At 43.7% G+C, this 23872-nt stretch overlaps 1 protein-coding gene across 1 annotated transcript in view; it reads right to left on the reverse strand.

Moving 5' to 3' along the window:
* ATG2A (autophagy related 2A) overlaps positions 1–23872 on the reverse strand; it is a 2120972-nt gene that overhangs the window by 762310 nt on the left and 1334790 nt on the right. The window contains exons 20-21 of the mRNA XM_086939522.1: positions 21663–21886; positions 21435–21570 (exon numbers count right to left, since the gene is read on the reverse strand). Of these exons, the coding sequence (XP_086795648.1) occupies positions 21435–21570; positions 21663–21886 (360 nt within the window). The remainder of the gene's footprint in view (positions 1–21434; positions 21571–21662; positions 21887–23872) is intronic.

The raw sequence follows: 23872 nt of genomic DNA on the forward strand, positions 1-23872 counted from the left end.
TCTGAAGTTCCTGAAACCTAAGATTACTCTATCTAAACAGCTCACCATAATGAGACAAGGTACTAGGTGTAGTATGGTGTAGTACACCTTCCTACCTTTGTGATACTAAACTTCCAAAGATTGGAGAAAGGGTTGTGCTAAGACCCGTGACAACCAATCCAAAAAGTTCAGTAGAACTTATTTGATAAAGTTTTTTATATGTTCCTGGGTAGTGATGATTTTTCATGTAACTTTAACTTGATGTAGTGGTAAAACAGTTCAGGCTTTAATCCCAACCGCTGCACACCATCATAGGAGGCTGGCTTATTATATGGTAGACAATTAAAGAAGTGATGCCCCTTGCACTAATCCAGGTGACCCTTATGGGAATTTTAGTGGTCTTCGCAGAGTCTTCCCCCTTCTCCAATCATCCACACGGAAAACCCAGGTACAAGCACTGGTCCTGAGCCGCATGGACTACTGTAATGCCCTACTGATCTCAGCCACGGAAACCTCCCTGAACAAACTACAAGTTGTCCAGAACACGGATGCCCGCTTGGTGACCAGTGCCCCTCCAAGAACAGCCTCACTCCCCCTACTCCGCAAACTACACTGGCTGCCCATACGCAAAAGAATCAAATTCAAGGTTTGCTGTATGGTGTTTAAGGCCTTAAATAAAATGGGACCCAGATACCTGTCAGACAAGTTGGTCAGATACACCCCCCCGCCCCCCAGAACCCTCCTGTCAGGGTCCAAAGATCTCCTAGTCCTACCATGCATAAAATACACCAGATTAGGAGGGAAATCCTTCACATACCTAGCACCCCAACTCTGGAATCAACTACCCAAGGACATCAGTCTCTGTATCAACTATCTGTCATTCAGAAAAATGCTAAGAACTTCACTGTTCTGATCAACCTTTTCTGACTGTTCCCAAGGGCTGCCACAGCGCGGAGATACTCTGACTGGGGTGATTCATGCACTCTATAAATATGATAAATAAATTAATAAATATGATGAACTTAGGCTCTGAAAGTGGCAGCTGTGGAGAGCAGGCTTCAGGCCTATCTCGAAGGAGTGTAAAGCAGCTTGTTTTACCACATTTAGTCAATAGTGTAGATTAGATGAAAAAGAACCACACTGTGTATATACAAAATTATTTATTTGTTACACAACACAATCACCAACACATCGGTATATCTCCTAGCCAGAGAGATCAACAATATGAGGACTGAAGGGCCTGCCATGGGGTGACTTATAGGTTTTAAGGGGCATATGTAGGTAGGCGTTTGCGAATCGCAAACGGCGATTTGGTATGTAGGTGCCAAATCGCAAAATAAGGAATCGCAAAAATTGCGATTCCCTATTTTGCTCAAGCATTTAAGGAATCGCAATTTTGCGATTACTTAAATGCTATGTAGGGGTGCTTTTAAAATAGCGATTTGGGCTTATGGAATCGCAAAATACCACCTACTCCAAGTAGATGGTATTTTGCGATTTCCTTTCAAAATGAATTTTTCTTAACAATTCAAAGTGCCATGTGGCGCACTGACATGCCCTTAGGGCATGTATGTGCACCACATGTACTTACAGGCACATTCCAGGGGTGCACCAGAACAGGTGTCCTGTGGACACCCTGGCACCCTTGGAATTGAGATTCTCAAATTGCGATTTTCTCATAGAAAATCGCAATTTGAGAATGTATCCCCATTCATTCCTATGGGCCTCTTGGCCCATAGGAATGAATGGGACACTCAGTCCTTAATTGCGATTCGCAATTTGCGAATCGCAATTAAGGAATTTTTGAGATTCGCAAACAAATTGCGAATTATTACCTACATTCCATTTTGCAATTCTCAAATAACGATTCCTTAAAAATAGCTATTTGAGAATCGCAAAATGTGAATTACCTACATATGCCCCTAAGTACTGTGATCTCAGATATAAGGAAACATATCTGTTGTGAGAGATGCAAGCACCACCTCCACAGGCTGCAATGGAAGGCCTGTAGTCCGAGTTGAAGTGGACTACCATGGGAGGCACAATACATGCTGCAGCCCATGGAAGAACCCTGGTGTACCTATGCCCTGGATATCTTAGTACCATATACTAGGGATTTATAAGGGTACACCAGAAGCCAATTGTGAAGGTAAAAAAGTACTTACCAAAGCGTTTTAGGGAGAGAGCACACAGTGAAGAGTTCAAAAAGACAGAACAACAACCTAGTGTTAAGGATATTTGTACCCCGATTGTCTCAGAAAGGGTTTGGAAATCCTAGGACAGGCCAGGCCAAATCCTGGGAAGTAGTACAAGAGGTAAGCCCCAGTGACCTAAAGCAACATATACATGTTACAATTTATCACAAAAAAAGTAAACAGCAAGTAATAGCATTGCTCAACACTGGGACAGACATAAAAGTGAGAAGAAGTTACCACTCCAAACTTCCCAGGAAAGTCGTAATCAAGTAATGAATAAGGGGGACTGAAACGCAAGCTAAACTCGATAAAAGGAAAATGTCTATTGGTAAAGGACAACCCTTTGTTGCTACTATACTAACAGCCAAGGTTCCCAAACACATAATTAACAGTTTGTTTTGGTGTAAGTAGTATGTAGCGTAAAAAGCATGAGAAGATTTTGATTGGGCATGCAAATTGGAACCCTTTGCATTTATCACCCCTGACAGAGCCAGACTGCATGCAGCAATGACAGAAACCAAGAAAGGAAAGGCAAAGAGGTACCATTCGGGTGTCATTGGAGAGGGGTGTACTAATGTTAACATCAATCCCTTTCAAGACCTAGCCATTACAGAATGGCAGCAGATCATTGCCAGCTAAGTAAACTGGCTGCCTCCCAGATAAGTGCTGTCCTCAAAATAATATTAGCGAAGAATCTGAGCAAATTAATATGGGAGTCACATGAAATCCCTGATTTGGCAAATGTTTTCATTTCCATTGCTATAGATAAATAAGTCAAGATCAATTTACATTTACATGAGGCGAATCCAAGTGCACTCTTCAAAGATTGTCTTATTTCCCCAGCCTAGTTAGCATCACAGGATAATGGCCAGAGAGCTGACAATCTTTCTCTAGGAGACCCCACAAGGCACATTGCACTGATGACACAATCATGAGAGAAACTCACAGAACAGATCTCCGACATTGAAGCGGCAGAAAGAGAACTTACGGAAGTGAAGGGAGTTGATCAACCCTTAAAGGTGCAGAGAACAGTACATGAAGTAACCCTTTTAGATCCTGTATGCTCGGAAACTGTGGAAAAGATACCACAGAAAGTATCTGATATGTTTACACCGGCTGAAGGTACATGTTACTAAGACAGAAGCCCAGAAATTCATAGGGCAGCATGAATTTTGGAGGCATCATATTCCCCGCTTGGGATTAATATTAAAGCTTCTGTGCCACACCCATAGTAAGAAGCACAAGTATACATAGAGTGTGGAACAGCATAAGAGATAAGGATGCCCTGTAAAATGATTTTGTCCTTGGCCTCATAAGAGATGAGATCTCTTTGAACTGAAAGTGGTGAATGTTGTGACACAGAATGAAATGGCATGGTGGAGTCCTTGACAGGAACACAGGAGGTGAAAGTCCAACAGGGGCTTTGATCAAGGGTCTTGAAATTTTTAATGAGCAATCATACTCCCTTATACATTCAGTGGGGCCATACTGGTGAAATTGAACGGCTCTTAGGAGGTACGTCCATAACATTGAGTACAAGTTCTTCAGCTAGGCTGATTGAAAAAGGGAACTTTGGTTCTAAGGTAGGAAGGACACATGAGTCTGCCATCGTAAGGTGGAGATGAAGTCTGCACCAGAGAGGACAACTCAGACCCACTGCGATGTCCAAGCTGTAAGATGACAGTCCTGGGAACAGTTACATTTACAAACGATTGTCCCTTACCAGGAATTTAGTGAAATGGAGAAGCCCCTTTCAAACTACCCTGCCTTTTAACGCTGAAATCCCAGTTTACCAATTGTACTGCTTCATACCACCAAAGCAAAAGACCATGTCAGGCGGTTGCATTAAAACTCATTATGGAAACAGTATTGATATGGGCGGGAGAAAAATGATAGTCAATTTGCCCTCTCCAGGGTGTTTCATCAAGGAATGAACAAGTTGTAGCCAGGGTAGAACATCTTACTTAACTTAGGTAACACTCATCCTGGTGGAAACTCTATGTAACCACAGATTCCTCACCTTTAAAATATTGCTGAGTGGCAGAACCGGTCTGGAGAATTTTAACAGCCGTGCTCCTACGTGTTGACAGGTTGCATCATGCAGCTACACGAAGGATTCGCACTGCCCCGGATGTGAAGGAATGGAGCAGCATATGAGCACCAAACATGCATGCTGACATTAGCTTCTTGATTTTCCCTTTCCTTGCCATCAGATGCAGAGGGTAGAACAATTCTTAGCAACAGTGTGCTGATCTCTAAATTAGTACCTTTTTTATGTCAAGAAGCAAGTCCACAGAAGGGGTTAGGTGAGAGGGCAGTAAGGAATCTACAATTAGAGATTTCACCAGAAAGAGTATCACTGAAGGTAAGTAACTTGTCCTTCTGCTGGATACTTCTAACCACATATTCCTCAGCTTTAGAAGAGATACCAAAGTAGTACCTCCCAAAGGGGGAGTCAGGGGAGTGCACTCAGAACAATATGTCCTGCAGGACCGAAAGAAGTGACCTTCTCATTGAACATGGCGAACAGGGTTGTAGTGCTTCATGAACGCATGCATCAGTGCCAGTGTTGCAGCCTGGCAACATCAAAACTGGAACCCCGGGTGCTAATGCCATATTCGCAGTTTGAACGCTGAAATAACCCATCAGTAACCTTTTACTATGATAAATGCAAGGCCTTTGTAAGCGGGACCGAGGAAACAGAGGAGACAGTTAACTTTGGTAAATGTGGCTTTATTGGTTTTAACAATTTTTTTCTCCCGGGACTGGGTCGGTAGTATGGAAGTAAGGCCTCTTTTTCCTTCTCTGGGGACTCGCTCCCTCTTGGTCCTCGTCGTCGCCTCTCCAGGGTGTCCCAAGCTCGTTGGCAAAAGCAAACAAAGAAAGAGAAAATCTACTTTAGAACGGGGTGTATATTTACAGTGCACAGGGACAGGGTGTGAGGAGTCACTCGGTGCAGCACAACTCTAGAATACTCGGGTGCCGGTAGTGCTCAGGAAAGGTTGTGCATGGGAATAGTCTGTGTTGTCAGGCCGGCTTTAAACCTTTTCTCCTTGCCAAGCCCGCGATACGAGAACGTACCTGTGCTAGCCACACTTCTCCTGAAGTGTGGCTGGGCGGTGCGTGGTGTTGTTGGCCCCCTGGCTCCGGTAGACTTCCGGATGATATCTCCAGGCGTCCTCCTCCATTCTTCGGACTCAGTAACCTTGTTTCCTCCGATGCTTCGGTCTTCCTCCTCGGCACGCTTGTATCCTCCGCTGCTACAAACTCTTCTCCTCTGGGTGTAAAACACACCTCTCGTGTCTGACTTACGGGATTTTCAGCGTCCGCGCCTGTGACGCCATCGAAGGGGGCGGCATCTCCTGAGAACTCAGCCCAGTTAAAGAAACAGGGTCCCGTCTCGGTCTCCGTCAGGCAGAATGGTGAGACTTCCGGTTGCTGTGGGGAGACGATGAGGATCTATTGGTAGGTCCCAAGGGTATTGTTTCCCCTATCATGCTCCCGGGTCGACTCTCCTCGTCACAGCCTTGCTGAGCGAAGTAGAGGACAAACAAAAGAACATAGTACAGTTTAGCATGGCCACCAAACAAGGAAAAACATTTGTCCCAGTGTAGATGGACTTCATGGAAAGGTATTTAGCAGAAAGAATAATATCTGACTGTTCAAACAATTTCAAATTGCTACCATTCAATTTTAATGCAGAAATGTGTAAGTTTTGGATCCTGCCATGCTGAAGCAACAGGACGTCCTCCTGAACTCAGAGTACCACACTCTCTTGGCGGAGTAGAGAGCAATCAAGATGACTTGGGCCCAGTATTTCCTAATCATCTTCAGAACTCAAGGCAGGAGAGGTATTGACAGGAAGGCATACCGAAGTGCCTTGTCTCACTCCAGCTGGAATGTATCTCCTCAACAAATGCCTTGGAATGCCCCACCTTGAAATGGAAACGCAACTCATGATCTTAGAGAGAACGTCTGCTCAGTTCATCTGCTCTGGCATTCAAGACCCTGCCAAGTGGCTGGTGACCAGAAAGATGTTCTGTTTCTTCAGCCCCATCTAAAGATGCACAGTGTCATGGCACAGGGCCCTGGGTCCGACTCTGCCCTGCTTGTTGCAATACCACATGCAGTAGTGTTGTCCGTGAGAACCTGCAGCAGACACCCTTTGATGTAAGGCTTTGAGAACCAAATGGATCGCTCAAAGCTCCTGCAGGGTTATATGGATCAGACTTTCTGGAGATTAAATGCCTCTGAACTCCAACTCAAATAGGGGACCCCCCTCCCCCCCAACACAGCAGCAACAAGTCTGGCAAAACTGTGAGCTCTGGATAGAGAAGGGATAGCAGCATACTGTGCATGAGGCTGGCACCCGACGGCTGCAACTGCAAATTTCGAGTAAAAGGAATCAGATAGGAAGTTGGGACATTAGTCACTGGCGGTGAAGCCCTATGATGTCACAGCTTAGCTGGCCCATGACTGACTATGAAAATCCTTCTTTAAACAGCCAAGTCTTCGAGGTAGGGTAATACATGCATTCCCTACCTCTGAAGATAGGCCGCAACCACCGACATCATTTTTGTGAACGGAAGAGGAGCTGAGGTAAGGCCAAAGGGAAGCACAGTGACTTGAAATTGTTTCTATCCTACCATGATCCATAAGCCATAGGTAATGCCTGTGGGATTTCAATCAGGTATGCAGAAACATACATCATGCAAGTCCAGTGACACCATCTAGTCCACTGAGCCTAGCGCAGATCGCATCTGCACCAGCATGAGCATTTTGCATTTGCACAGAAAGAAAACCAACTGATGAAGACCCAGGAGGAGTGTGAGGCCCTTGTTTTTCAGGATGAAGAAATAGTGTGAATAACATCCTTTGCATTTCTCAGGAGTCCATTCCCTGGCACACTTGGAGAGTAAAAGATCTAACCTCTGACATCAGTATTGTAAAGTACTCCTTTAAAATTCGTTCTGACGTGGGAGGAAAATGAGGACTGGAGCAAACAAAAGGTATAGAGTAGCTGCTTCAGATGATTTCTAAAACAGATTAGTTTGACATGATGGATCTACAGCTGGGGACACAATGTTTCGCCCTCCCTCAAACCAGCCTGATATGAAGCTTGTAGGACAAATTGAAGCATCTTTTTAGCTGCTGCAACAAGAGAGGGGGGAACTGCATGTTCTGCTGCCCTGTGCGTTTTCTGTGGGTGCCATGTCCACAGTCACATAAGGACTGGGCTGCTTGTTCTAACTCTGGTTGAGAATGCTGACGCTACATATATGCTAGTCTCCAGGAATAGCCTCTGAATTTCCAAATTTGATAGGGAAATTGCATCGCCAGCATCAATAAACCCAAAGAGCATGCTGTCACTCGGCTATTATTAAATCTATCCAAGTCTGCCTTCTTCCCTAAAGAGTCTGTATTCATCAAAGTTTATCCATTAGGTTTACCTGTATATCAGCAAAACATGTGGTTTATCTCATCTATGTGTGTCTCCTGAGAAAGGCACTGGTGACAACTGCTCTGTCAAGGAAATTTGTATTATCCAGGCCCGCACGTAATACGTACTTTGCTGGATCCTGTCCATCATTTGTCTGAGCCAGAGAAGCTCTGAGGTCCTCCAAGACTACTGGCAAGATCTCACTGGGTATGCCCGACAGAGCATGTGTGTACCTTCTGTGACCAAATCACATTTATGGACCTAAGGGACACGCCTGTGGATAAAAACGTTCTATTGCCCAAAGAGTCAATACTTTTGGATCCCCTTTCTGGAAGAAGTGTTTGAGACGAAATTAGGACTTGCCTGACTAGTTGAGGCTCTCAGTGCTGCATGAACCAGCATAAAAGTCTGTACTGGAGTTGGAATGTGTCTGGTAACAAGTCTAAGGGGACAGGATGACGTTGGAAGAGGGCCCACCAGCAGTAATCTGCCTGGAGGCCCCACATGGCTCCACCAGGGCCCAAAGCACCAGTGGGGGCTGGACTTCCACCAAAAAAAAGAAGTGTGGCCTCACTGAAGGCTACTATCTGCTGCACGGTCAACGACGCCTTGGAAAACTCAGAGGGCATCAGGATCAGCTGAGGAATACAGTCTCAAACCAGGGACTTCAAAGGATTGGGATGTTTATCTTGAAGCCTACACACCTGCCCTTTTGAGCGAAAGTGGTGGACTGGGTTCAAGAAGAGAGTGGATCACTTGAGGGAAGAACCTTGTGTCTAGGCCCACGACACAGAGAGGGAGTAAAATTGGAACTTTGACAGTTTCTTGTGCTTGGCGATGTAATGCTTTCCCTCGTGGTCTTGGATCACCTTCAGGAGCATAAGAGGGCACATATCACATGATTTGGAATTGTGACAGAAGCACAGGCACCAAAGGCACATACTGTGGAGCTCCGTGACTAACATCTGCTTCCTGAAGTCTTAGCATGGTTTCAACGCTGCAGTTTTCAATGGGGACATGATCCCCTAGCAATCAGTCAAGAAGTTTTTGGAGTTGTTGAAGAAAGTCAAATGCTTCGATTTGAGCTATGGAACAGGGTAAGAAGAGACCAAAATAATACAAAGATGTCAGCACAAAGGGATGTCACTCATTTGTGGCTCCCTTCTGTCATTTCCAGGGAAGTACGAAGCCAATGCAGGGCCGAATAACGTCACCTGTCCCCACACTGAAGCACTATTTTTGTAATTCTCCTGACCCAGTCTGGCCCCTGGGGATATTCTAAAGGCCAGCAAGCTGCAGTTAGACGTATCCATCAGAAAAGGCATTTATGCACACTGATAGTCAGGCTACCTATCAATGTCTGAAGAGCAGGGCTCCTATGAGGTGACAGGACCGATAGAAGATCAAAGGTATTTACATGGGGAGGTGAGAAGCATTGGTAAGATGTTGAAGAAGGGACTGGAATTTTCACTGCCCAAATAGCACCTCCCTTGCATATCTGTTCAATAGTGATGCAGATCACATGAAAAAAGCATGTGCAGTGGAAATCAATTAAGTGGAGTAGAAGCTCCCGAGGAGAGTTGTGCCCAAATTGCCTCCAGGCATTTAGGGAGAATGTAACACATGCATTGGCTCAGCATAAAGAAATCCCTGTGCCAAAAGAACTGGTACAGCAAGCAGTCAATGAGTGTCAAACTAGCAAAGAAGTCAAGAACTAGCCCATCCAGAGAAACCAACTGAACACATCACAATACAGGGTGCCTGCACATCAGAAGATAGGCTGCAGTAGCCACATCGTGGCAGATGGACTACAATGACTCACTATCAAACGAAAGGGCCAACAAAGCATGCACTGACCAGGATGATCCCTTATTTTTACCTAGTGCTAGGAATACCTGTAAGCCTGCAGAGGATAAAGTTGCCTCTTTACGGTTGAACTCCCTAATTGGACATTATGATTTGCCACAATAGACATGAATAGTGGAACCAATTAGTTTCAGGCAGGGCACCACGAGTAAACAGCCAGGTACATTGCACATGAGCAGGACAGTGAGTTAGCAGACAATGTATCTGAATAATGGGTCAGACAAATAGACAAGTACCTACACGATCATTTGGAAGACATCACAAAATCCAGAATCCCTTACATGCCACAACAGGAGCATATTATTAGACCTACCAGGAGGAGAAACTGGGAGAGCAGGGAAAGGCTTAGAAGTGAAAATGCTGGCAAAAGCAAATGGCAGGATTGTCCGGAGGTCTGATTTAGTCATCAAAGGGATCACTGACCTGGATTACTGAGACGTGAGGTTAGTATTACTAAGTCAAGGTGCGGCTGCTGTACTGTATCAGGGCTGCAGAGCTCATTTGTGAAAAGTCCTGCAAATAGAAAAGAGGCCAGGACCTGCAGATAGAACAAAGAAAATGGGGGGGGGGAAGAGGGTGGGTGTAGTGATTTGGACGCACGGGAAAGAAAGTATGAGTACACTTTCCAGACAGGAATAAAGGAGTAGGCTACATACTAAGCAAAGGAGCGGGAAACACTTTTGTGTTATTCCCCCAAAAATCTATTGACACTGTGTTTGTACCTGCTCAAAGGCATACTCTGCAAATATAAACGTTCAGCCTACCTGTGCCCCAGATTGCAGTGAGCAGAGTCCTGGAAGGGGTAAGGAAACAGACTAGTGCTGTCTCTTCCCAAGACAAAAAGTTGTTTAAAAAACGATTTCACTTTCTGTGTTTACTGTCTATGCCTATGGTTGTTACAGTTAAAAATTGTAGTTTTAGCCTGCCTGTAATTGCATATTTTATCACCTGTGCTGTGTTTTAAATTTGTGGTTTTCCCTGCCCATGATTGCCTTCATTTAGTGTGTTGAATTGTGGGATTTGCAGTCCAACCTCTGTAGTTTGTCCCTCTCATTCCTTGGTGACAATTCTGTTTTCCCTCCAAATTTCTCCTTTGCTCTGTGCTAAGACCTGCATGTTAAAACAGTGCACTCCCAGCCACCATTTTGTGTTCACAAGCCAGTGAAACCAGCCCCCCTGCCTCCCCTCCCAGCAACAGGGATTTTTTCTACATCAGAGGGTGCCTCTGTGAGCTGTTTAAACTGTGTTTTACTAGAGCCTGTGCACTTTGTTTTTTGGCCAGCAGGGGGAGTAAAGTTTCGATTTCAAGTTAGTGAGGCCCTTACGTGCTGAAGTCCAAAGTGTGGATTGAGCATGTCTGTCTCCTAGGAGATTCTGAACAGGAGAAGCAGCTTCTAACACCTTTCCCAGCAAACCTTGTCTGAGGTCGCTGGGACCTTATATGGTCTGCTAGTGGTTGGTACATGTCTACACTGATTGGTGGTTGTATCTGGTGTTTCTATTCGATTAGGGTTAATGTCCTCATTGGTTGGGTATTTTAGGGTTCTGATTGGTTTCTGGGTCTGTGATTCAATCATTGTAGGGTTGGGGCTAGGGTTAGGATTTCTATTGGAAGTAGGGACTAGGGCTTCCTATGTTATTGGTTGTTGGGAGTAGGGTGGGACTAGGGCTAGGGTTAGACCTTTAATTGAAAGTAACAATTAGGGCTTCTGGTGTGATTGGTTGCTGGACTAGGTGTGGGACTTAGAGTAGGGTTAGGCTTTCTATTGGAATTAGGGACTAGGGCTACCTGTGCCATTGGTTGCATGGACTTCTTTTGGGACTACTGGTAGGGCTAGGGCCTTTATTGGACATAGAGATCAGGGTTTTTGAACTGATTGGATGCTTGGACTAGCGGTAAGATTTGCTGTAATGTCCTGGTCTCCTATTGGTTCGTAGATCTTAGGGCTAGTGTTGTGATTGGATAGTGTTAGGGCTAGGGTTCCCATTGGCTGAAGGGGTCACCTGATTTCTAGGGCTATAAAAAAGGCCATGGTTGGTGTGTCTCAGCCTGGGCGTCGAGGCTAAGGGCAGAGAGGACAAGGGCAGTTGCCTGTTTGAGCCTGTTAGAGACTGGTCGGGACTAGGGCCAGAAATGCTGCCCTTTTTCTCATTTAGCCCTCACCATCCACATCCACAATCAGAGCAACACACTCACACCAAATGTACACCACACACAACACTATGCACAGATTAATGTACCAGCCTGCACTACAAACCCAACCAAACCACATCTACACACCCTACTATCCCAACTACCACACATATCCACCATCACCTACAAACAGTACACAACTCTATCCTATACCACTAACCAATACACTCATCACTAACACAACACCAATCAACACCATATATAACTACATCCCATTCAGACACACTCTCCCTGCTGTAATTACACCTAACAGACCTTCCATCAGTTGTCCAACAAACACCCTCCTCTCCCTTCTACCATAATAGCACTAACGCACAACACACACTGCACACCACCACCCTTTGTAGCTCTTGCAACACATATACTTTCAATGTAATTATGGATCTACATATTTATCACTTTCTTCTAATCTAGCATTTCCAATGCACTACCCTATTTCTCAGCCTATACTTAGCTTAATATATCTTCTAGCCCAACCTTCTGACTCATCTCAAACTTCTTCTACTACTCCTTCCTTTTTAAATATTTATTGGATATAAGACATGGTAGACAGTGCATTCAAAAAATTTCAGAATTAACCAACATAAATATCCATGTCGAACATTCCTCCTTTTTAACATTTTCACCCAACCCGCCCCTCCCACCCTGGGAGCACCGCAGGGAGATATGAAGGAAAACAAAAAAAAAAAGAAAAAATATACAATAAGGAATACTTCATAAAGTAAAGAAGAAAGAAAAGGAAAGTCTATAATCAGAACAGCATGGCCATTTCATTTGGCTGTCTTGGGCCCTAATTTCCGAGAGTCATCCAATCATTCAAGGGTTCCCAAATTAGTTCTCCCTCCCTCCGGGTCCGCCGTCCTCTTCTCTTAAAGACCGATACTTCCCATCTACACACATTAATTAATTTACCCAGCCACTCGTACACATTTGGGGGAGTGGGGTCTAACCAAACAGTGGCAATTGATAACCGCAAAATGGCTATAGCAATAAACAATAATTTGCGTTCTGGTTCAGTCAAATTCTGATCCGTTACACCCAGCATTATAACTTGTGATGTCAATAATATCCTACATTTGAATATTTGTTCCAAATATTGCTCTTTCTTATTTAGAAAAGGAGTAAGACAAGGGCAGCTTGCGAACATATGAATACTGTCCACTGCATATTCTCCACACCGTGGGCAATTTACCCCTGTCATGCCTCCCCACTGTTGTATACGATGAGGGGTTATATACAGATTACACCATGTTTTAAAACACTGAACCTGAAGGTTTGGGGAAATAGTGGCAGTTTGACTATAACCTAGAGATTCTTCACATATCTCTTGTCCCGCATCTAATCCAATCTGCCAACGAGTGTAAAGTTTAATTAAAACATCACTTCGCCCGTCTTTTAATAAAGTATAAATCTTAGAAATAGTTGACTGTCCCCCCTTAATTGCATCTAACAACGGAATATGATTCCAACTAAGTGTTTTTCTAGAGAAGTCACGAATTTGTAAAAATTTGAAAAAGTGTCTATTATTAATCCCAAACTTCTGTTTCATTTCTTCAAAAGTCAATAGCCCAGATTCAGACACTATATCTCCTATTACAATGACCCCCTGCAATGCCCAGTCTCTAAAATATACATCCTGAAAAATTCCAGGAAGTAGATTATTCCCTGCAAAGGGTGAATATACATGAATCCTACCAATATTACACTGTTTCCGGACCATAGACCAAAATTTAAAAGCCCCCCATAATACCTTAAACCTAGCCTGTTTGAAATAAGCATGGTCTATATGTCTGAATAACAGCCCCCGGGCCTCCTCTCCATAAATTAATAATAGATTGAAATATCCGACCCTTCTTGATCCTGAACATCTAATATTACAGCAATATGCCTCAATGTTATTGCCCAGTAATATAGCTGAAAATTGGGCACGGACCATCCCCCTCTCTCCCTGGGCAGTGTCATATATTTCATAGCACGCCTGGGCCGTTTTCCTGCCCATAAGAGGCAGGAGATAACCTGATCCAATTTTTTTAATCAGTTTTGCTCAAATAACAAAGGAATGGCTCATAAATAATACAAAAGTTTGGGTAAAAATAACATGTTAACCACATTATATCGACCCATCAATGTTAATTGAAGATTGTTGATCCGACGGGCATCAGCATCGAGTTTATCTACCAAGGGAGATAAATTAATCGAGATCATCTCATCTGGGTTAGCACAGATTTCTATCCCCAGATATTTAGCATGATGCACTACCCGTGGGTCCACTAAGACAATTTTATCATTGTGTATAATTTGAGTTTTGGCCTCATTTAGATGATACCCAGAGATCAAGCCAAACTGCGTTGTGATAGTCTGGATTTCTTGTAGGGCTACCTGCGGGGAATCTGTCAGAATGGCAAGGTCGTCTGCATAACCTAGAACTTTAGTGACCCCCCCCTTAGATTAAATTGGACTTATCAAATTATCAAAAAAAAGGTTTCTAATTAAATGATCAATATAAATTGCAAATAATAAGGGGGAGCAAGGGCAGCCTTGTACCTCTCAGGATATTAATTGTACCAGTCTGGATCCCCATAACAGAGATTTGAGCTATAGGTTGTTTATACATACTCCGAATAGCACCTATAAATCCTTCCCCCAATGCCTTAAAGGAGCCCATAAAAAAGGCCAGGTGACCCTATTGAAAGCTTTCTCTGCGTCCAGCAGAATTAAAGCCATAGGGTCCCCTGAAACCTTGGTAAGATCAAACAATGCAATTGTGCGGCGTATATGATCTATTGTTTCCTGTCCGGGAACAAACCCATGTTGTTGTGGGGAAACTAACTTTTTAATAACCCCCAAAAGCCGATTTGCCAGTATCTTTGCGTAGATCTTTATATCGCTGTTTATCAAGGTAATGGGGCGGTAGGAGCCTGTATCAGACGGTTCCTTGCCTTTCTTCAGAAATGTGACTATTCTGGCTCGTCTCCAGGATTCAAGAGGTGTTTCCCCATTCTGTATCTTGCCAAACATATCCATCATCACTGGTGCAAGCTGAGATCGAAAACATTTATAGAATTCTCCTGGCAAGAAATCCGTGCCAACAGCCTTACAAGCAGGGAGGGAATCTATAGCAACAAAATTTCCTCCATTCTAATATCTGCATCTAACAAATCCCTCTCCACCGAAGATAATGTATCAATTTCGATGTCCCTAAGATATTCTTGAATTTCCAACTGTATTGCCTCACTTTCCCTAATGTCCTCTTTAAAAGTTTTTGATAACATTTTTCAAAGGCAAAGGCAATAGCCCCTTCTTCCGAGACTAAGCCTACACCCGGATCAAGAATGTTTTTAATGTGTGTGGTCGTCTCTCTCTCTCTCTAGTTCTAGATGCCAATAAGTGTCCTGCTCTTTCGCTATTTTCAAACATCTTAGACCTCCAAGCTATATATTTACTTGCTGCCTTGGTTTGTGAAATCTCTATGATAGCAGCGTTTACCAAAATAACTTGTGTCTGGGCACTATCCTTAGTCCGAGATAGAGCCCGGGCTAGATTAAGCTCCGCCTTCTCAAGATCTCCATATAGCACCCCTAGTTTCCTTTTCTCTTTTTTTGGCTTTCCCATCCAAAGCGGGTAGTCTCGCCCCTTATCCCAGCCTTAAGTGTATCTCAAACATTTTGTATCCCAGTACTACCCATATTTTCTTCTAAAAATCTTGTGATCTAAACCGCCATTGATTCTAAACATAAACTATCCCTAAGCAGTCCCCGGTTAAATGTCCATAGGTCCGGTTTGTCCACCCTCAATTGAACATTAATTTCCAGCAGAAGCGGATTGTGATCTGACATCACTCTAGGATACTTTGTAATATTGGATTTGGAAGCCAGAGCTGAAGATATAAGAAAATAATCTAATCTAGAACACATTTTATGAGGTGCCAAGAAATAGGTAAATCCGGGGTCTTTAGATCTCAGGGATGCCCAAGCATCTATCAAACCATGTAAATCCTTCATATGCCGTAGAGCCTTATAAACCTTTGGTTTCCGACCCACGTATGGTGCCCCTAGTTGATTCATCAAGTCACTATCAATATTTATATTAAGATCCCTGCACACTATCAATGGAGCGGGCCAACCTACCAATTCAAGATTCAACCATTTATATACCTCAGGGTCGTCAAGTACGGAACCGTATACTGAACACAGAGTAAGCTCTATATTAAAAATGTACAATGCACGATGACCCAACGACCATAAAGATCCGCTGCAGAACGAACAATATTAACCCTACCCCGTCTTGCAAGAATAGCCACTCCCTTGGTTTTGGCTTCCAATTTAGTCCAAGATACAAGCTGGAACCCCTCAAACTCCAGAAATTTATGCCGACTGGCTTCAATGTGCGTTTCTTGTAGGCAGATGACATCTGCCCGCAAGAAACGAAGATCTTCTCTAATCCGGCTGCGTTTATTTGGGTCATTAAGCCCACAGATATTAACAGATACTAGTCGAATATTAGCCATACCCCTAAGAAAACATTTCTAAAGTCTGACCTTCCAGTATACAATCTCACATTAACCCAAATTCTTCTTTCTACAAAACCCACCCTATCCGCCCCCTGCAATGTTCTGCCCCCTGCCCCTCCCCCCCTTCCCACCCACAAAACAGGCAAAAGGGGTCCTCGGACCCACGTGATGCCTCCCGCTTCCCAAATGCCCGTGGTAGCTCCCTGTCCACAACACAGCCAACCAAAGAGTGAAAAGTATAAACATAAGAAATCATGGAAGATTGACAGAGAACAAAAAGATAAATAAGAGAACAAATATATACAGCCACTCAGATATACAAATGGCAATAGCCATTTGAGGGGATACAATCGGAGTTCCTTTAAACAGTTATCCCATTAACCATCAGAAAGTTCTTTCAGGTAGTCCCCAGCTTGTATTTCCGAGGAAAATACCCGTATCTTGCCATGGTGAATGACTTTTAATTGTGCGGGGTTCATTAAATAAACCTTACATCCCTTCTTTTGGAAGGGAGTGATCATTGATCGGAGTCGCCACCTCCGTTCCACTGTAGGGTGGCAGAAATCGGGCCGTACAAAAAATAAATGTCCCTCTGCAGATCTTTTAGCGTCTGGGCAAGCCTTCTCAAAAATAGGCTGCCGCAACAAAAAATTGCCAAAAAATATCAGTATCGCTCGTGGTTTAGCTTCAGGACCTGGATTCCTTTTAGGAGTGAACGGGAATCGGTGCACTATTCGAATCTCTGATTCCTAGCACCAATGTGAAAGTTCAGGAAATGCCACTTTGAACAATTTAACCACGAATCCTCTTATGCCCTGCCCCTCGGCTTTCTCTTCAATTCCTAACAATCGCAAGTTGTTTCTGCGTGACCGATTTTCGGATTCCTCCAGCTTCCACATTATATCAATTAGCTTTTGATCATTTGCAGTAGTTTTTTTTCCGCCCCCTGTAATCCGGCCTCCAGCCCAACAATCCGTTCTTCGAGGGCTGCAGTCCTTGCAATAACCTCAGAACAAGCTTTCGTGTTCTTTCGAATGGCCCCCTGTATTTTCATGGTAGCCAACTGGGCCCTCTTATGCTCTTGCCGGGCTTCACTTTGGATGGACTTCAACATTGCATATATCAAAGAGTTTGGGGAAGATGAGTCCGACTCTCCTCTGGAGCCCCCTGCTAGTTCTTCCTGTATGCTCGATCCCTCGGCCCCTGCTAGGCTAGTAGTGATATGTGAATATGGGAACATGGAGATTGTTCGCAGCCTCAGATCGATCTCTCTCAGAAGCCATAGGTTTCCGTTCAGCCGCCTTCTTTCCTTTGGAGTGTCGCGGGGGTCACCCTCCTTAAAGTATTCCCAGTATTAGGCGGGCTACCACTCTCTTCATCGGATGTATAGTCTTGATGAGCAGAACTCACAGTTGATTGAGAGTCCTCCGCTACATAAAAGAAGCTATCGCCATCCTGAGTATCCTGAATGATTCCCCGTGTTAATCCCAGATCTGGCTTTCCTCCAGAGGGAGTCAAAAAGTTAAATGTATCACTCTGATCCGTCTCTTCAGCCTCAGAATTCTGCAGAGACTTAGTGTCATTAATATCTTCCTTCTCTCCAGGAGCAGGGCCCGCATCTACAGGGGGTTCAAGTGTACCGATATGGTGATTCCCGTTCTTGACCTCGCCTACAACCATGGGGGTATCTGTATCTTTTGAGACTTTCAACATCTCTCCTGATCCACCTGTATCATTTCCTGCCTTTTCATCCTTTTTCCCTATTTTGGTACTGCTTCCCCTCACTGGTGTCGTTTTAACATTTTTCATGAGTGGAACCTTCCCCGAGAACATTCCTGGGGACAGTGATTGACTTCACCCGTCCTGTGCCCCGTGTGGCTAAAATTGCAGTCCAGTCCCCTTATTCATAGTTTCATCACTGGCGTTAAGAGGGAGCTGTGTTTTTTCCGTAGGCTTCCCCTTTAATAAGCCCTTCTTAAGACTCACCGCTGCAGTTCTGAGGCCAGCTCTCTCCATTTTTTCGATTTTCCCAGCCTTCTCCTTCTCTTGTGCAGGTGTGGCCATTGTCTTCCTTAGAACGGGGGTGAGTCCTCCACTACCTTAACGGTCCCGTTCTTGCGAGGCGGCATTAGCTCTCCCAAGCCGCCGCACACCGCTGCCTCGCGCCGCAGATCCTCCACAAATCACACCCTCCAAGCCCACAGGTGAGCCCGGCTCCGGAGGAGGGTTACGGCGAGTCGCGCCGCCCGCAGCCAAGGCTTCTGATCTCGCTGGTCCCAAAGCATAGATTTTCTGCCGCGAAGTCTTCCAAAAAAGCCCCAAGAGAGATAAATGCTGATTCTCCAATCCTCGTAGAAAAATTCTTTCCTCCGCACTCTCAAACAGCCATTAATTTTCCCGGTCGACAGGGAGCGACACTCACTTGGGTCAAGCGGCCGCCATCTTGCCTCCCTTCTACTACTCCTTCCAATGCACTACCCTATCTCTCATCCTATACATCTATCAATATATCCTCTACATCCACTCTCTCATTGATCCCAAACCCCATACCACTACTATGATTGCCAAAATAACCCTTTCTAGACTCTCTCCTACTCTACCCCTCCTTGTATCATCTAACACCTCTTTTACTATACCGATCCATTAAAACAAACCTTTCTAAACTTTTTCCTTTGAGTCCTCCCCTTCAAAACTACTTTTACTCAACCAAAAGCCTATTCCTATTGCTAAGACCTAAAAATATATATATATATAAATATATCTTTCACTCTTTTATCCCTCCACTATCCTTTTCAATCGAAATTAACAGACTAACATGTTCACTTCTCAAATTCCATATCAAACTATACTAATATACTACCCAAATAACTGTATAACATATCCACTACTCAAATTACTTCATATTTTTTTTTACTATACTAATTTTCAACAGTAATCCTTTATGGGTTCCGGAGTGGCGTGCTACTCACCAGAAAAGCGATTAAACACCCATCAGGGGTAACAAGTGCTATATGAATGCAAATCTTTCTTCCCCTTTTATCCCTCCGCTATACTCACTCCAAGTAACTGACTAATATCCACCACTGAAATTACTTCATATTTCACCATATTAATTCACCACTAATCCTTTGTAGGCTTCCTGAATAGCGTGCGTCAACAAGCGCTATATAAATACAAACCTTTGTCCTCCTCTATCCTTCTGCTATCATTCCAAATCCAAATAACTGACTAACCTATCCACCGCTTAAAATGTACTTGCATGTTTTTTGGATGTACTCTAACGTTACAAAGTTTATTAATACGTTACTCCGACTAATATGATTATTTGTGGCTTTTGGAATTTTTGGATTCATAATGTCAAACTTATAACCCAGGATAAAGGTGCAATATGTGGTATGACAATGCTTAAGGCAGAATTTAATGGACTTCACAAAAACATGCGATCAGGTAGAATGGTGTATGAAGAATGACTGATGAATGTTAAAACACTGACTGGTCTTTGCACCCAATAATACTTACCATCAGCATAACAAGTGTAGTCTGAGGGGCTTGCATGTGGAAGACATTGTGACGTGAAGACCTAACCAGTCAGTGGTGATGAGTATATCTATGCAAAAGATCAGCAGTAGGCGGTTCAGAGCTGTGTAATCTATGTACAACTACAAATATATTTTTAATTGTTAGGAGTTACTAAAATAATATGTTCTGTCAAAAGGTTTTTGTACAATAACCACGGGTCTATGAATAATCAAAGGCCTGAAGCCAAAGGATGTCCTGAACAAGGACGGAAGTGAGCAGACGATCAGGGTGAAAGCAATAGGAAGATAAAGCTAGCAATGCACTTGGGAAACGGGAGGAAGTCAGGATAGAAGTTAGTCACATATTTAGGATCCAGGATATAAAAGGTATGGGTGGTGTAGGAGTCACTCAAATGAAACTCAACACCGACCAGTGAAGAGCATTGGTTGCCCAAGTTGAGGTCCCTTCTGCTGCCTGACCAGCTTTCGAGACCAGGCATCCCAGTTTAACAGGTAACCAACAGTTTAAAGGGCCGTATAGTCTTCTTCCCTTAAAACCTCTTTTATGATGTGTTAGTGGCTCAGTGCTTAATTTGAGCCGGTGGTTTTAAGTGGTGGCCCCTGGTGTTAATTTTTGGGTGCTCAAAGTTATCAGACTTTCAACCAAAGCAAGAGAGAAAAACACAAAACGGTGAAAGAAAGCAGAATACTGAAGAACAGTGACAAAGGGCGAAAGCAGGGATGAAGAAGAACCGGAAAGAGTGAGATAACAGGTTAGGCTGCACCTGGTGGTGGACGAAAGAGGCATCACGTGGGATCAAGACTACTTAGCCATGGTACTCGGCATTGCTGACAATTGTAGCACCGCCCGGACTCCTGAACGAAACGTTATGCCCACCACTTATTGTTTAAAAATTAATCACTGCTTAATTTATGCTATATAGTCTACCTGCACAATACTATTGAAATTATTAAACTGCATGTTAATAAACAATGAATTGAACCAGTGTGGTTGGGTATCAGTCGTAAATTCCGTATCTGTCACATTGTTGCTAGTTTTTTTTCCAATGTTGAGTCAGAAAGCATGCCCTCATTAGAATAAGATGAAGTAGAATAGCATAGATAACTTTAATATGAGCCATGGTAAGTTGAGGCAGAGCAACTGTTGACTCAGTTGAAGTGCTTCAGACAAACCTGCTGCAATAGATATTTACAAAGGCTTTGCTGATGAGTGTTTGAGAGATAGAAAAGGTTTAAGGGGTTCAGCAGACGAGAGAATGGACATCAATGGCAGGTAATTTGAAAAGCACAATGGTAACCATCATAAGGTTTACAACAATTGAGTCAATGTAATTCCATTAACAAGGCACAGTGCTTACCATCCCAGTTTACCAGTGAAAGAAAACATTCACTGTATTGTTTCAGCTGTGACAGGAGACTCATTTTTGTTTTAATTAAAGTGCAAGTGCCCCTTACAATACTCAAACCCCAACAGTCACAAGATGTGTTTGCCATGAATTGAGGAACGATTACACTATGACCTGGAGCCTAAGAATCAGATCACAACAGCTATTTATAAATTAAAGATTTGTCACCAACAGCATAAATAAGTCAGCAGTGTTCTGTGCAAGGAATTGTTGCAGTTTGCACTAGAGTAGATACTGCTTCCTGCACAAGAAACTGCTGTCCCTCTATTCTGCTCTCACATTAAGGCCCAATGCGGATGACTCACTTTGGTCAGCTGGATCTCCATAAGGATGTCATGGATGCGTCCTGTCCCGCCTTGAGCTCTCCACGTGTTTTGTGGCCTGTTGGTGATAGGCGATCGGGAGGGTGAGTCCCGAGTATTTGCAGACCCAGTTTTCAACCTAAACATTCAGAATCAAAAGGGAGAACTGTGATGAGATTATGAAAGGACACAAATTCTGTGGTTGCCTGATATTAGTATTGATGGTCCTACCTCGGTGAGTGAGCAGATGATGGCCGGCTCATTCCAAAGTCTCTCCCACCATAGAGGTGCCACACCACTGAGATCTCACGCAGCATGATGCGAGTTTCAGGCACTGGGAACCTGGCAGGTGCCTTCAGTAAGTCGGTGGTGCCTAGTGGGCGAGCGAAGTGTCCATCCTTGACCAATATGGGTCCCTTCACCAGCTTAGCTACAACAGGCTCTCCATCCTTTGGCTAAAAAGAGAAGACACAGGGAACATTTTATTGAACCATCACAAACTGTACTTAAAGGCAATACTGTACAAAGTTACACAAATGTTAGTTCCCCTCACCCAAGGTCATAATGTAGGTTAATATTTAGTCATGCACAATACTTTTTAGATTTGGCTTTTTCAAATATGGTTAATATTTCTATAAGAACACAACCTGAAAGCTCTTATCCTCTTTCATCTTCTTGAGCTTGGGGGAAAAAAGTAATAGGCCATGACCTCATTATGATGATGCATGTGAAAATCTGTATTGAAATCATATAAAAGGACAAAAGGGCTAAACATAATTACCACTTTGGAAATCCCAATGTGCTGGGTTTACATGAAGAATAAGTGCACATATAAATCCAGTAAATCCAGTACTTGTATAGCACTGAAGGGGTATCTCTGCGCTGGGGGCTGTTGTGAAGATTAAGCGAGCTATTGCTCAGAGTTGCATGGTGCTGGGCAGACCCCTGCAGCTGCAGCCGGGGATTGAACCGTGATCCCCAGCGACCAGCATCAGTCGCCTTGGCCGTGGCGCCACACATCTTCCCAGATAGATTAGCCACGGCTTTGACAAACCTGAAAAACCTTCTGATATAAAACCTGATACAAATGCAGTCTCTTAGACTTAAGGAGTGCAACTAGTCCGATTTTAGGCAAAACAGACTACTGAGTTCGTCCCTGAGCATGAGAAAGACAATTTTGAACAGGTGTGGTTGCACAACTACACCTTCAATTCTTCCATTCTTTTGCTAAACTGTGAATAAGCAGGAGTAATAATGCTGTGAAGACAAACATGTTTGATGGACCACATGCCCAGCAGTTTCAGCAGCTCTCAAGGGAAGCAAGAAAGAAAAAAGCTCGCTAGGGGAGGGTGTCAGCACAAGGGATTCCTTGCCCAACCACCAAGAACAGCCATGGGTCTATGTAACACATTGAAAGGTCAGCAAGAAACCCATGATTTGCCCATCAAATAGAGAATCAACCTTGATCAAAGGAGAGGGCGCATCAATTCTGCTTCTTTTGCTCTGTGCTGACTGTGGATAAGAAGCACATCTTGGATCATCTAGGTGGTCTATTCCTGGATCCGTTGACAAACTGGTCATGATAGATTAGTCTGCTAAAACATCAGTGAGAAACCCGTTTAAATTCTCACTCGGTCAGAGTGCAAGGACAACTCCTGGAAATGAGAGCACTGGGTTGGTGAATCAGGAAGAGTGGAGGCATGCCTGGCCAGCTGGTCGAAGTGTGGCAGATCCTGGAGCACTTAGTAGTATTGGGAAAGCTATGCAAAAGGTTTTTCCTATTACATGTGGCCAGCTAATTCAAATGATAGGAGCCTCCTCTTAGGCTTTGACTCTTAGAGGATTCCAGGATTAGTCTTGCAAGATGCAATAGGTGCAGACACAGTTACCACATTGATAATAAGCAAAAGCGTATATGTTCAGCAATAGCTAGACAATTTAAAGACAATATTAGACATTTTACTTGCATAGATGTAAACAGACAAACATTATTGTTCACAACCAACAATTTCAAAGCCACAGATGGGTTACTGGGTACAATTTAATTATGTCTGTATGCTGTCCTAAAAGTGTAAACCATTTTGCTAATTCTTCCTTTAGCGATTTCAAAATACATTTTGGCTTTGTGGGTTTACAGCTACGTGAAGGTATAATAGGGCATTAAAGGCATGTGAGATGCAGCATCTTAAGCAGGATTGGAGCATCTAGTAACAGCTGTGCTGAAGTGTGCTAATCATTGCAGTCCCCTTGCTTGACAAAAGTTGATGGTACTGTGAGTGGTCATACTGATCAGAAATATGGATGCTATTAAAGAGTACTTCAAATTTAGAGAACCAATCGTTTAATTAAGGAGATTCAGAGTAAAAGAACACAGCTTCATGCCTACAACCACTGGCCGGCAGCGCTTACATCAAATGTGCTTAAACATCTGTGTGCCTACA

This window comes from Lissotriton vulgaris, chromosome 9, assembly GCF_964263255.1.
Source record: "Lissotriton vulgaris chromosome 9, aLisVul1.2, whole genome shotgun sequence".
In the NCBI taxonomy this organism is placed as follows: Eukaryota; Metazoa; Chordata; class Amphibia; order Caudata; family Salamandridae; genus Lissotriton; species Lissotriton vulgaris.